Source organism: Castanea sativa, chromosome 1 (genome assembly GCF_040712315.1).
Source record: "Castanea sativa cultivar Marrone di Chiusa Pesio chromosome 1, ASM4071231v1".
Taxonomy (NCBI): Eukaryota; Viridiplantae; Streptophyta; class Magnoliopsida; order Fagales; family Fagaceae; genus Castanea; species Castanea sativa.
The window spans coordinates 60627087-60641583 of record NC_134013.1 but is presented as its reverse complement, the minus strand read 5'-3'; the positions used below and the strand labels follow the sequence as shown (position 1 = coordinate 60641583).

Genomic DNA, 14497 nt, shown 5'->3' with positions numbered 1-14497 from the left:
AGTTAATGAAGAGATTCAAGTTCTTTTTTGGTTAGAGGATGAAAAACTAAGAGGATATAAAATATTGGTAGAATAGAAAAATAGGAGAATAGAAAATATTTCTATTTTCTACTATGTGTGTTTTGCAGAGGGGCAGAAAAGTGGAAGAATAGATAAGAAATTACTATATACCCTTATTATTAAAAGTAAAATGATGAAAAAATGAGAATAATTTTTTACTTTTTCTTCACAATGTCGTTTTCTTTTTCTTCTTCCCCCCCCCCCCCCCAATTTAGAAGGAAAGGGAAATGGTGGACCTGGCTGGAAACTGGAAACAATATTTACCGCACTTTCTTTCCTCTCCATTTTTAGTCCAACTAAATAATAGAGAATTGCATTTTCTAAATTTTAATTTCTTCCTTCATTTTCCATCCTCTCTTCTTTCACCCCAACCAAACATATCATTAACAAGTTGAGAGAAAAATAACAAAGATATAGGTTGATGGAGTCCCTTTCTTCTTGATTATGTAGGGTATTTATAAAGATTCTACCAATGAAGGCCGGTGGATGCTTCACAATGCCGTCAAGATGGGATTCGAACATCAAGTCACCCTCTTAGGATGGTTGATGATGTGGCCTTAGGGCACCTTCTCTGCTATAGTAAGGGGTGGACTATTGTTGCATTAAATTAAATACAAACAACAATAGGTGAACTATAATAAATGTTTATGTGAAGAGAGATAGTCATTTGAACACGCTCTTTTTTAGGTTGATAAGGCCGATTGTTTACATCTGTGTAGGGTTTTATGGATTGGACCCAATGTAGATTGCCCTAATTTTGGGGTTTGGTTGAATGCCTTCAAGTTGGCCAAGGGTTGTAGTTTTGACCATACCTGTCGGGCTGGTTCAACGAGGCTAGGTTTGCTCAAATCGAGTGCCCTGCGCTTGCTCGTGGGCCTACCCATCCTGAGCCTGTGTGATCTTACCCCTCATGGAAGTAATTACAATAGTTACGGGGAACACTGCACAAAGGGCCAAAGGAAATGGGAGCACTTGTGGACACCCAAAGGGTGAAATTGCAATTTCTTTTGCTTAAGGAGAAAGCTGTCCCTAAAAAAATGCTTTTGCGTTGGAACAACATAATCAGTATATTATAATACAGAAAAAAGCGAAGGTCATTAAACACAGTGCACTATAGTGATTGTTGATTCCAGTTCCTGCGTTCTTTTTGTGCTTATAAATAGAGCTTGCAGATCCAACAGCTAATTGCAGAAGGTCCTTTTGTTTTCACATTCTTGTTTTCTTTTTTCCTCCTTAGTTCTTCTATATATCCAAGCCTTACATCTCTGTTTCCTCCAGAAATCAGAGCAGCCAGGAAACATGGCTAAGGAAGTAGACTTAAAGGTGCTGAAGCGCGTTCATGCTCAATATTTATTACTAGTTCTTTATTTTTGTTCACTTCTTTTTCTATTCATAACTCTAAATTAGTACGGTCTGAAACCAAATTACGTTGACTTTATTTCAGAAAGTTGAGTTGAAGGTTTCTGTCAACTGCTGTGATGGTTGCAAGAAGAAAGTAAAGAAGGTGTTACAAGGCATTGAGGGTAATAAATTCAAGGCCTTTACATTTCTCTTGTTCTTTACACTACCTTGCTTTTCTCCTCCTGCTAATCATGAAAGAAAAACACATATTATCAGGTGTGTTAAAGACAGAAATCGACCCTTTGCAGCCAAAAGTGACAGTCCTAGGGAATGTGGATTCAAAAGTTTTAATCAAGAAGCTTCTGAAAGTTGGAAAACAAGCAGAAATGTGGAATTCCGGGAATCAGAATGCTGGAAAGGCAAAGAAAGAATCAGAAGTGGCAGTGACAAAAACCGAGTGTCAAAAAGCCAAGTGCCTAGATTCACATGCCACAATAACTGATAAAACTAGGGAGAGAACAGATACTGGGGATGGAAACAAGAACAAAACATTAAAGAATGATCAGAAGGAAATGGTGAGTGCTGCAAAAATTTCTAGTATTGAAGTCCTTAAGAATGAAATTCCTTCAAATCCTCAACCATACACAAATAGCACCGATCATCCAATCCTGATGAATGATGGTGGCAATGTCAAGACACAGACTCAATGTTTTTACATGGTCGGGCCTTCTGCTGTCACCTCCATGCCCTACTATGTAATACCTTCTTATATGGCTCCTTTCCCACCAACTTATAATGGTCAGGAATTCTACAACTCATACTCAATATCTCAACCACCATTCCAGACACCAGCAACGGAAGTTGGGGATTATTTCAGTGATGATAATACTGTGGGATGCTCCGTGATGTGACTTGTGAGACCTCCAGCACAATCAATCACTATGGCTCAAAAGAGTTGGAAAGGAGAGGGTTTTCCTTTTTTTGATTCTAGTATTCATTTTAAGTGGGAAGTTCGCTAGTCATTTTGTAGTCTATAACAATATGAGACATATAAGAGTAAGAGAGAGAGGGTGGCAAGTCATTTTTGTGGTCTACTTTATGAGATTTTGCACCTCCCTTTCATGGGTAATTAGAACCATATAATTATGCAGATTAGTCTATTGGTATACTGAATTCTTGACTAACTAATTCCTTCTTTTCACTGCACTTCTAATCTTAATAAATACAATTTTGGAAGAGGGACTGATTTGAAGAAGAACTAAACTTCAAGTTCATGATAATGCCAATTTATATGCACCCTGAATCAGAGAGAGAGAGAGAGAGAGTGAGAGGGAGATGGTAGTGTGTGAAAGGGCCTACTAGGCCAAGACCAAAGTCAATGCCATTGGATGCAATTACAACTGTTATGCTACAAGTAATAAGGCAAGCTGACCTAAAATATCCGTAGGACAAAGAAAGGGGAATCGTACGTAATTGTAACATGAGTAAAATAAAGTGGATTTCTTGATTCACTGGGTTCAAGTATGCAATACGAATATTTTTAGAAGGCACAAGTAAACTGCCACTATCCATTCAACTTGCATGTGCGTTGTAGATGCCAATACCATTGACAAGCTAATTGTATCAGTGCACTATGACGCATAAGCATACGTTCAGAGCATGTTTGGTTAGCTTATATTTGGTAAGCTTAGCATACACTTCATAATAATTATTCTTATCATCAGACATGATTTTTATTTTTGGTATACATGCAGTTTGAATTCCAAACCTTTTGATAATAAGGCTCTTTACCAATTAAGCTTAGCTTATATTGGTTTAAGGGAGTTGACGGATGCCCTAAAAGCATTAGTTTAAGAAATATTTTTAGAAACTTCTTATCCAAAAAAAAAAAAATTTAATTTTTTGATGACTTTTTATATTTCTCATAAAAGTGATGTCTATATTTTCTTAAAATAGTTTATTAACAATTTTAAAAGGACCCGTTAATAGGACTCATAAGTCTTATTAAACACACATATTAAATTAATTTCACTCTTCAGCACCAATTTTTATTGAGATAGTGTCTAGTTTCCGGCCTTATTTAAGATATTCAATGGAACTGAGCATCTTCTTTTAGTTCTGAATTATTATTTAATTACACAGCCTAAACTTTTTTTTTGGCTTGAACACAAGAGAAATGATATGTCCACAACATTTTTACAACAAATCTTAAGTGGCAGAATGTTACTGGTTGTTATTGTTGGGGCAAAAAAGTAATTTTAGTGTTAGGTTCAAATTTGAACCAATAACAACTAACCACCTATGATTTGTTGTAAAAATGTTGTGGACGTAGCACCTCTCTGAACACAAAGCCCAAACTATTTTTTTGAGATACACAAAGCCTAAACTTATTGTGGAAAAAGTTGCACCCGAATATTTCATCTTCGCATTACCTCCCAATTTGGCGCTTTATTAGAAGAGAATATGGAAATCTATAAAAAAAAAAGCCAGTGTGTGGAACAATGCTTATGCAGTGCTTTCAATGGGGTTGAACTCAAAATATTGACCGAGCCTTTCGATTCCCAACGGTAGAACTGCTTTTGACTATATATTAAATAAAGATTTTTGGATTGATATATTCTTAATAAGCACCATTGGAGTTCTCAAAAAATAAGCACCATTGGATTAGATAGGTATTGGTAAGCAAGGTTGCAAAAACACAGAACATTCGCAATGATAATGATTTCCATTTGCCCTTTAATAAAGAAGTATAGGACTAGAAGAGGGTATGTGGACCAACCGCATTTGTGAAGTCCATGTTTTACCATAGCCTATTCTAGTATAATTCAAAAGGTTAAAAATAATCCATAATATCACTGTATTCCCAGATATTTTGTGATTTTTTTAGTTTTAAGAAACAAATTCAGACTTTCTACTATAAAAAGCACAAAGAATTCCAAAAACACTAATATAACATGAGATTTTTTACCAGTGTCTGAGTTAAGCGGGAACTGAGTCAAGCGAGCAGTGTGTTCAAGTATAGAGTAATAGAGTGGGAATCACATAAAATTTGAGACATTGCATCAACATTAGCAACCAATATATTGATTGCCCTCTACCAATTGAGGTTTTTTTTTTTTTTTTAATAAATAAGAAGAGTATTGACAGAACATAATAATGATTATGCAAGAATAATGACAGAACATAAAATAAGTCATTATGCGAGAATCATATTAATCATTAAATAATCTCATCAGATACTGAACGGTGATGAGGAGCATGATAAATAAACACAAGAAACTCAAAGACAGCTTGTTTTTTTAAGACAAGTGATAGTTGAATGTGATACAGACAAACATGGCAAACATGATTGTATGACATGAAGAGAGACGCTGCCGAGTTCAGAAAAAGGAAGGAACAAATCCCCTCCCTTTTCTTTTAAATATTCAAGAGACCAGAAATCTAAATAAATAATGCCATCAGCACTCACAAGGAAGTACAGGTAAAAATATCATTACTCAAAAGCCTGAAGATCCTTGATTGTTTTCATTATCCCCATAGTGGTTTCATAATTGAGAATGCATGCAATTTTGAGAATGAAAATCCAGAGCGAGTGATATCCAACAAAAAAATCTAACAGACTGCAGAGTTAGGTCTATTTTGGAGCATTTAGATCACAGAGTGAGCATTGATATTTACCAATGTTACCACTTATCAGGTTCACGTAAATTACAAACCACCCCTAGAAAAGCAGGAGAGTTGAAGGGCATTGTGACAGGTCCAGCCAACAAATATAGCTGAAAACAATGCCTTGGCTCAAAACTGCGATGAGCCCATCCAGAACTCCTTGCTATTTTGCTCTATTGGTCGCAATATTATATACATAAGCAAATTTATCAACATAAATCCTTTTTATTCATATGGGCCCTTCCGGCCTCCAACTTTTCCTAGACTGCCTTACAGGTTATTGCTCACTCATACTGCCACAGTAATTAATCTTCACTTCATATGACAAAACCATTTTGAATTTTCGATTGACTCTACTTTTCAGCAATTCCTGTTATCTAACCAGTAACAAAAGACCTTGTTCCTTCCTGAATTTCATTAGGTTATTTTCATCTTCCAAGTTTTTCTAGAATTGCCCCGAGGTTACCCTATCATAAACCTTCACTTCATACAATAAAACCATTGTAATTGACCATCATGTAGTCAGCTAATGACACTATCTCTATGTTTTCTGAAATTTACATTATTTTTCATATGCATACAACCAACCCAATACTAGATACTTCCCTTACTGCTCACCTATTCTAATACCACCTCAGCAGTGTCACAAAGTGCTAGAAAAAAATAACGCTTTGGATTATAAGGGGTAAACACCCAAGAGGAAAAGAATTAAATAGATCCTAATTCCTAAAACATGTAACATTGCAAAACCCTTCCATGTCCTTATAAGTCCTAAAATTCCTCTACTCCTTGTAGCTGAAATAATCCCAATGATAATCTTCAAAGCAACATTCAAACAAAAGAATAGCTATTTATGAGATATAGGAATGTAGAGATTCTTCCGTTGAAAGTTTTCAATTGATGTAAGCTCCTGATTATGTTTTGTTCAGCCACCAACAGGTAGAAACTTACATTTGGAAGCTTGAAAGACATCATCACAAAAAACATTGGAATAGACAAACTACAATTATCATTGATGTTGAATCTAAAAACGACAAACAGAGACAATTTTCCAGACAACGCAGAGATGGTTTCATTGCAAACTCACCTCACAATATTATAAATATTATTAAAAAAAAAAAAGAGTAGACAGACATCATACCCTAAGTATCTGAACTCTGAAGCTTGGTAGAGAAAGCAATGGCAACCCAATCGAGCTGAGACAATGACCACTAATGCTGCTTGATCTCAGCCCCAGCCGTGTAGGCAAGAATGGGATCCAAGGCACCCTCAACAGGCTGTCTCATAGAGGACAAGTCCCGAATCAAAGCCTGTGAATCTTCCCCAGCTGTACAGATATGACAGGAACTATGTGGAGCCCAAGCAATCACATTGACAGAAGCTTGGTGTACGACAGGTAAAGTAGGAAAACGAATGTCAAGGACAACAACCTTGGCACTGTCCATGATGATAGTGGCCATGTACCTAGGATCCTGCCTGTTCCATCCGAGTCAAACCAAAGGCGTGTCCAGTTATGCAACTTATTTAAGATATGCAATGGCACTGAGCATCTTCTTGTAGTTCTTAATTATTATTTAATTGCACAGCCTAAGCTTTTTTGCTTGAACACAAACCTAAAGTTATTGTGAAAAATTTGCACCAAAATATTTCATCTTTGCATTACCTCCCAATTTGGAGCTTTATTGCAGAAGAATATGGAAATCTAATTAAAAGCACAAATATAAGATGTGATTTATTACCAATGTCTGAGTTAAGTGGGTGTAGAGGTGCAGCACTATTGAACTTAGTCAAGCAAGCAGTGTGTTGGAGTAATAGAGTGGGAATGCCATAGAATTTGAGATCTTGTGTCAACATTAGCAGTTGCCAATATGGTTATTGCCCTCTACGAATAGGGTAGTGACAGAACATAATGATAAAACAAGTCATTATGCGAGAATCATATTAACCATTAAATACTCTCATTAGACACTGAAACGTGATGAGGAGCATGATAAATAAACACAATAAACTCTAAGACAGCTTGTTTTGTAAGACAAGTCATGGTTGAACGCGATACAGACAAACATGGCAAACATGGCTGTTCAACATGAAGAGAGCCGCTGCCGAGTAAGGAACAAATCCCCTCCCTTCTTATTTTACATATATAATTTTAAGAGACCAGAAATCTAAAGAAATAGTGTCTTCAGCATTCACAAGGAAGTATGGTTACCCATTATAGTTTTTTAGGTAAAAATATCATTACTCAAAAAACTGAAGATCCTTGATTGTTTTCACAATATTATATATAAGCAAATTGATCAACATAGATCCATTTTATTCATCAGGCCATTTTCAGCCTCCACCTTTTCCTTGCTCACTCATATCAACACGTTAATCAATCTTCACTTCATATGACCACCATTTTGAATTTTCAATTGACTCCCCATTTCAGCAACTCCTGTTATCGAATCAGTTGCTTAAAACATTGTTTTTTCCTTTACTTCATTAGGTTATTTTAGCTAACAACTTGTTCTAGTATTGACCCAAGGTTTCCCTATCATAAATCTTCATATGAGAAAACCATTGTAAATGACTCTCATGTAGTCAGCTAATGATGCTATCTCTAAGTTTTCTGAAATTTACATTCTTCGTCATATGCTCACAATCAACCCAATACTAGATACTTCCCTTACTGCACATATATCTAAAATCATCTCAGCAATGTCACAAAGTGCTAGAAAAGGCAAAAGCTTCAGATTCTAAGGAGTAAATACCCAAGAGGAAAACATGCAAATTGATCATAATTCCTTAAAACATAAAACATTCCAGAAACCCATCCATGTCTTAAAAAGTCTAAAAATTCCTCCAATCCTTGCCTCGAAATTTTTTTTTTTTTTGATAATTCGGGGTGGGGGATTTGAACCCTAGAACCAGTTGAGCTATAAGGAAATAGCTCCTTGCATCCGAGATAATCCCAATGATAATCTTTGAAGCAACATTTAAACAAAAGTGTAGCTATTTATGAGTTATGAGAACGTAGAGATTCTTGCTAAGTTTTGAATTGGTGTAAGCTCCTCATTGTGTTTTGTTTGGATAAATGTCCAGTAACCATCAGGCAGAAACTCACATTTGGAAACTTCTTTTAAAAGACACCATCACAATAGGTAAAAAAAAAAGGTTTGGAATAGACAAACTACAGTCATCATTAATGTTGAATCTAGAAAAGACGAACAGAGACAGTTTTTTAAGACAAGGGCAGAGATAGTTTCAATCGAAACTCACCTCACCTCACCTCACAATTATCATAAACATCATACCCTAAGTATCTGAAGCTTGGTGGAGAAAGCAATGGCAACCCAATCAGGCTGAGACGACGACCACTGAAGCTGCTCAATCTCGGCCCCAGCAGTGTAAGCAAGAATGGGATCCAATCCACCCTCGACAGGCTGACCCATAGAGGACAAGTCCCAAATCAAAGCCTGAGAATCATCCCCAGCCGTACAGATGTGGCAAGAACTATGTGGAGCCCAAGCAATCGCATTGACAGAAGCTTGGTGTCTCTGCAATTCCACAACAGGCAACGTAGGAAAGCGAATGTCAAGCACAACAACCTTAGCACTGTCCATGATAATAGTGGCCATGTACCTAGGATCCTGCTTGTTCCATCCTAGTCGAACCAAAGGCGTGTCGGGCTCAGAGCTTTCATAGATGATAGTCGAGTGTTCCTTGTCGCGAAGATCGAAAACACGAACAGACCCATCGGCTGAAACAGAAGCGAAAACCCCAACACCACCCCAAGCAATATCGTACACCTCTTTGTCATGGGCGATGAGTTGGGTGTCCACAACTTCGCGCTCGATGTCCCAGATGGTACACGTGGTGTCAATGCTGGAAGTCCCGATTCGCTTCGGCTCAGCCTCGTTCCAATCGAACGAGGTCAAAGGCCCGCAGAAATCGCTGTTCTTGTTCCCGTTAAGGAGGCTCTTGAGCTCGACGCGGTCGTCGGAGATCCGCCAAACGCGGAGGAAGTCGCTGGAGGTGGCGAGGAGGTCGGGCTTGGTGCACTCCTTGTCGGGGATGAAGATGGTTTTCGTAGGCGGGTACGGGTGCTCGAAAGAGAGGTTCGGGTCGGATCGGATCTCGCCGTTGGAGTCGTCGAGCTGGACTATCTCGACCCGGTTGGGGAACTGCTCGAGGAGGCTCGCGATGGCTAGACGGTACTTCTTGTCGCGGCGGACGCTCCAGTTCATGGCGTAGACGTGCCATGGAGCCTCGTAAGTGTATATTTCTGACCGCTTTTGTTGCTCGTCGGAGCCGTCTTGGGTCGGATCGCTGCTCGCACCCATTTTCTTTTGCGACAACTTTTGAGTATTTTTTTGGAGGATGGGAGGGGAGGAAAGAATGAAGTTGGGTGGTCTGAGCTGAGAATGACCAGTGAGGGTTTCACACCTTTCTTCCTTCCTTCTTCCCCGAATTTGCGAGTTGCGACTTGCGATTTTAGTCTACTACTGTCTACTGGAATGTCCGCTTCAATCTGGGCCGTCCATTTTGACCATCCCTATCCACAAGACCACAACATACAAGTGGATCATTCAACATCCTCCCTCACCAATTAATGTTATGTTATCCAAAAGATAGGTACAAAATAAAATAAAATAAAATAATTTTAAATATTTATTACCAAATAAATAAAATGGATAATTTATAAATGGATTATGTTAACGGGTGCCTTTAAGTAATTGTCAACAAACTATTATAGGAATGTTTTAACACTACTTTTATGAGAAATATAAAAACTGACTAAAAAATTAATTACTTTATCACTTTTTTCATAAAAATGTTTTTAAAAATAGTTCCTAAATTAATGCCTTTAAAGTATCAATTAAAATTTTCCTTCATAAATACTTTCCCAATCAATTTTTCCTAATTTAACAAAAAAAATTTCACCACCACACACTCTTGACGTAATGGTTATCCACAAGTCTCCGAGAAGTCTTTTTAGACACATATTGATCCACATTACTTCTAGCATCCAAATTACTAGGATGTGATGTCTTACAATCTAAATGCCTAGAAATGTAACTATTCATAAGGAATGTGAAATTATAATATTTGGTTTATTTTTATGCATCTTAACTAAATTATTTATTTTTCTCATTATATCATTAGATTTGTAAATTCAATATAAGTCTTTTTTTTTTTAATATTCCTCTAAATAAATAATGGAAAACAAAATATAAATTATAAATTATTGCATATTCATTAAAACTATAGTCTAACATTTCAAAATAACAAGTACAATACAAAAATAATTATTTAAATTCTCAAATGCTTTATTCTTAACTAGCCTTATCACACGTGCTTCACGCGTGCAATGAGGCTTTCTTTCTTTTTTTTAGTGGTAGTAGCAAAAAAAAATCTATATTTTTTATTATATATATAATTTTTAGTTTGAGAATCTAATTTATAAGTGGATAAATAAATTTGAAAATCAATAGGAAAGTGACACTTTTTTTAGGCAATGTTTTAGTAGAAGTTAGGGTTGTATTTTTACCGAATTGTCCTCTAGTTTTGTCTCTACTTAAACATAAGAATGTAGAGGTATTTTAGAACAACAACAAAAAATCTGATTCAAACAGGAGAAACCCCTTAACTAGTTGTATAAATAATAATTTTAAAAGAGTTTAAACCATAACAAAACAACTTGACAACATTTAGGTCTATAAGACCATAGAAGTAGCAATGAAACAAATGTGGTCTATTACATATATAATATAGTAACCCCTGCATTGTGAGCACTTGAATAACATAGTCATACCTAACATCCCCAAATAATGAGTAAAAATAATCACATTTACGTGTATCAACCATAAGCAATTATCCAGCTTTGATTCTTTCTGATATAGAAAGTCCTTCGATTTTCAATAGTTCATTGAATACTTTCATTCTGCTCTCAACTTCCTCTAACTCATTCTTGAAGCAAGATGCAATGGTGGTCATATGTCCATTAGATACATCATACATTAACAAATTTCCATGAAAATAGATCTATTAATAATTTGTTGAACAAAACAATAAAAGTGAAGACTTTGCAACAATGGAGGGTCCCTTCAAACTTTTTTTTCTCACACGCGAAACCTAAATAGAACTTTATTAATAAATATATCAACAGAGTTATCTATCTTATTTATGTTGTTTTGGCAGAAAGAAATAATGTTGTTTTGGCAAGAAGAGATAAAGACAAAGGAAAAGATATTGATGATTTGTTTTATATTTTATCTCAATTGCTTAAACAATAAGAAAAAGTAGTTAAAATTTTCAATTTATTAAAAATACAATTTTTTTTTTTAAGTTTGGGAATCTGAATACTCACCCGTTTTAAAGGGAATCCAAATTGCTACTAAAAGGAAGTTAGAGGGGTATCCAGATTTTCTTAGCATTTGATTCCTTAGTGTGATTTGTAACTAAATATAAGAATCTTTAAACATTCCTAAGAATCTTAAAATATTATCCCGTACCAGACACTACATTAAGGATATATCTAGTACATTGTAATCACCACGATATCTTAATCATATACACAATTTCTATCTTTTTTTTTTTTTATGGGAAACAAATGACTTTATTCAGCAACATGACAAAACATTACATCCTGGGACACCAGGTTCCCAATACAACTCGATGTTTCTTAAACCCAAGCTTGCATGGTCACTATTCCTCTAGCAAATTGTGCTAGTGTGTGAGCTGCTTTATTCCCTGAACGTGGAACATGGGTAAACTGGACATCGCGAAACCTATAAAGATTGGAGAAAGCACCCGCTATGTTATTATTTATGGACGAAGGTGGGTCGGTGAGGCGAAGCATTGCGTTTACTATTGTTAGTGCGTCGCTCTCAAAGATGCAATCGCGGATCCCCATGTCCCATGCAAATGTGACTGCTTCCTCCATCACCTTTGCTTCTACCTTAAGAGCACCTAATGGGGCTGACAGCTTCTTGCTTAAGGCCGCCACAACTGCACCCTTGTGATCCCGGATCACTAAGCCAACTCCAGCCTCCTTCTGTTGTTTGAAGACAGCGCTGTCCATATTCACTTTGTACCACGGAGGTTTAGGAGGTTGCCATATTTCTTCCCTTGGTTCTCGGTAAGGTCGCATGACATGGTTAGCTAGTGAATATTCCTCCAAGTATCCTTTTGTCCACCTAGCAAGAACAGAGGCCGGCTTCCTACCTTTTCCGTGTCGGGCCTCATTCCGATTCATCCAAATACCCCACGCCCTCGTGACCATCAACCCGATATCCTCCTCTACCCACTGTTTTACGTTTCGGGCATACCACAACAAATCCAAAAATTCTGGGCAGCTGTCCATAACATCATCCTTATCAAAGCCCACCTCATTCCACACCTCCTTAGCACGCTGACAGTGCCAAAGTACATGTCCCGTTGTTTCCTCTGGATTTCCACATGGTTTGCAAATGCTGTCTTGTGCTACTCGTCGACGAAAGAGATTAGCTTTCGTGGGCAAGATGTTCTTGCATGCCCCCCACGTGAAGCTCCGGATTTTATTTGGAACCCGCAGGCACCATATAAGCTTCCGAAATTCCTTCACGCATGTAGCGCTGGAGCTTTCCTCAGCTGCATGGTCACCCCTATCCTGCCATGCACTTCTATAGGCTGACTTCATTGTAAATTTCCCCGTAGGAGTAGAAGCCCATATGAGGCGATCTTCAGACAGAGTTGGGCTGAGCGCAATAGATAGGATAGAATCTACATCTATAGGCATGAAAGTGTGTTGAATGGTCTCTAAGTCCCACTCTCCTTTCTGTTGGTCAATAAGTGCGGACACTAGCATGTCATCTCCACCATCTGGGCAAGGAGTGACAACTCGGTAGGTAGATGACAGGGGGAGCCACCGGTCACCCCAGACTCGTACCTTAGACCCATTTCCTATCCTCCAGCAGCTTCCTTTTTGGATAATCTGTTGCGCAGAAAATATACTTCTCCAGGCGTACGACGGTTTTGTGCCAAAATTTGCAGAAAGGAAGTCTCCTTCAGGAAAATATTTTGCTTGAAAAACACGGCAAAACAAGGAGCTAGTGCATGTTTGGAGCCGCCACCCCTGCTTAGCTAATAAGGCCAAGTTAAAAGCCTTTAAATCCCTGAAGCCCATTCCGCCACTTTCCTTAGGTGAGCACATTTTCTCCCAACTAAGCCAAGCCATCTTGTCCACCCCATTATTTTGCCCCCACCAAAATTTGCGAACCATCCCAGCTAGCTCATCGCATAATGAATCGGGTAACTTGAAGCAGCTCATAGTATATGAAGGAATTGCTTGGCCTACTGATTTTATTAGGATTTCTTTCCCTGCATTCGACAAGAGCTTCTCCTTCCAACCTGAAAGCTTCTTCCCAAGCTTATCCTTGAGGTCATGGAAAGTATTCTTTTTGGATCTGCCCACCAAGGACGGAAGGCCCAAGTATTTTTCATGTTGGCGGATGACTTAGGCTCCAAATTTATTTTTGATCTCTTCCTGCAATGCACGTGGTGTATTATTACCGAAGAAGAGAGCGGTCTTGGCTTTATTAAGTTGCTGGCCCAACGTTGCTTCATATAGGGTGAAAATTCGTTGGAGCTCATTACATTCCTCCAGCTTCGCCTGACAAAATACCAAGCTGTCATCAGCAAAGAAAAGGTGGGAAATTCTTGGGGCTTTCTGGCACACTGCAATTCCATGGATGGCTCGTCGTTCTGCAGCACGGTGCAAGAGAGCTGAAAGGCCTTCTACACAAAAGAGAAATAAATAAGGTGATAGCGGGTCCCCTTGGCGAAGGCCCCTGGAGGGCACAATTTTGCCTCAGGTTTGCCCATTAATGTGAATAGAATATGTGACTGTTGTTATACATCTCATAATCACCTCAATCATTTTCTGATGAACACCCAATTTTCTCATAATATTCTCTAAGCAGTTCCATTCGATCCTATCATATGCCTTACTCATATCTAATTTTAACGCGATCTCGCCCACTTTTCCAGTCTTTTTTTGGCTAATATGATGCATAGTTTCAAAAGCCACCAAGACATTATTAGTTATAAAGCGCCCTTTTGTGAAAGCACTTTGGTTCTCACTAACAATAACAGAGAGTACAATTTTCAATCTATTAGCTACTGCTTTAGAAGCTATTTTGTAAGCCACATTACATAAACTGATAGGTCTGTAATCAGTGATTTTTCTAGGATTTTGAACTTTAGGAATGAGAATGATATGGGTGTCATTATAGTTTGGAGGAACAATACCATGATTAAGGAAGTCCAGCGTAGCTCGAGTGACATAATTGCTAGTGAGGGACCAAAACCTTTGGTAGAATAAAGGGGGCAAACCATCAGGTCCTGGTGCAGTGTGAGGGTGCATTTGCTTTACTACTAGGGCTATCTCTGAAGCTTGGAAGTCTCT

General features: G+C 37.8%; 2 protein-coding genes across 3 annotated transcripts; one reads left to right on the top strand and one right to left on the bottom strand.

Annotated features, from left to right (window-relative positions):
- Window positions 1-1271: 1271 nt before the first annotated feature.
- Window positions 1272-2486, top strand: LOC142641415 (uncharacterized). Its single transcript, XM_075815853.1, has 3 exons — window positions 1272-1383; window positions 1505-1583; window positions 1678-2486. The coding sequence occupies exons 1-3, from the start codon at window positions 1360-1362 to the stop codon at window positions 2310-2312; spliced, it is 738 nt and encodes a 245-aa protein (XP_075671968.1). The 5' UTR covers window positions 1272-1359; the 3' UTR covers window positions 2313-2486.
- Window positions 2487-6056: 3570 nt separating this feature from the next.
- Window positions 6057-9623, bottom strand: LOC142615406 (WD repeat-containing protein LWD1). 2 transcript variants are annotated; one of them, XM_075788157.1, is made up of 2 exons: window positions 8339-9623; window positions 6057-6543 (listed from the first exon to the last, which is right to left on the bottom strand). In XM_075788157.1, exon 1 carries the CDS (start codon window positions 9390-9392, stop codon window positions 8358-8360), a length of 1035 nt encoding a protein of 344 aa, XP_075644272.1. In that variant the 5' UTR covers window positions 9393-9623; the 3' UTR covers window positions 6057-6543; window positions 8339-8357. The 2 variants fall into 2 exon arrangements, with proteins under 2 accessions (XP_075644272.1, XP_075644279.1); XM_075788164.1 differs by having other exon boundaries at window positions 6057-6539.
- Window positions 9624-14497: the final 4874 nt, after the last annotated feature.

What these genes read in the sequence shown, in the direction of transcription:
- LOC142641415 (XM_075815853.1), top strand. Translation starts at nt 1,360, where the DNA reads ATGGCTAAGGAAGTAGACTTAAAG. An exon ending in CTAAGGAAGTAGACTTAAAG is followed by an intron (nt 1,384 to 1,504) that starts GTGCTGAAGCGC and finishes ACTTTATTTCAG; the next exon opens with AAAGTTGAGTTGAAGGTTTC. An exon ending in GGTGTTACAAGGCATTGAGG is followed by an intron (nt 1,584 to 1,677) that starts GTAATAAATTCA and finishes ACATATTATCAG; the next exon opens with GTGTGTTAAAGACAGAAATC.
- LOC142615406 (XM_075788157.1), bottom strand. Translation starts at nt 9,392, where the DNA reads ATGGGTGCGAGCAGCGATCCGACCCAAGACGGCTCCGACGAGCAACAA.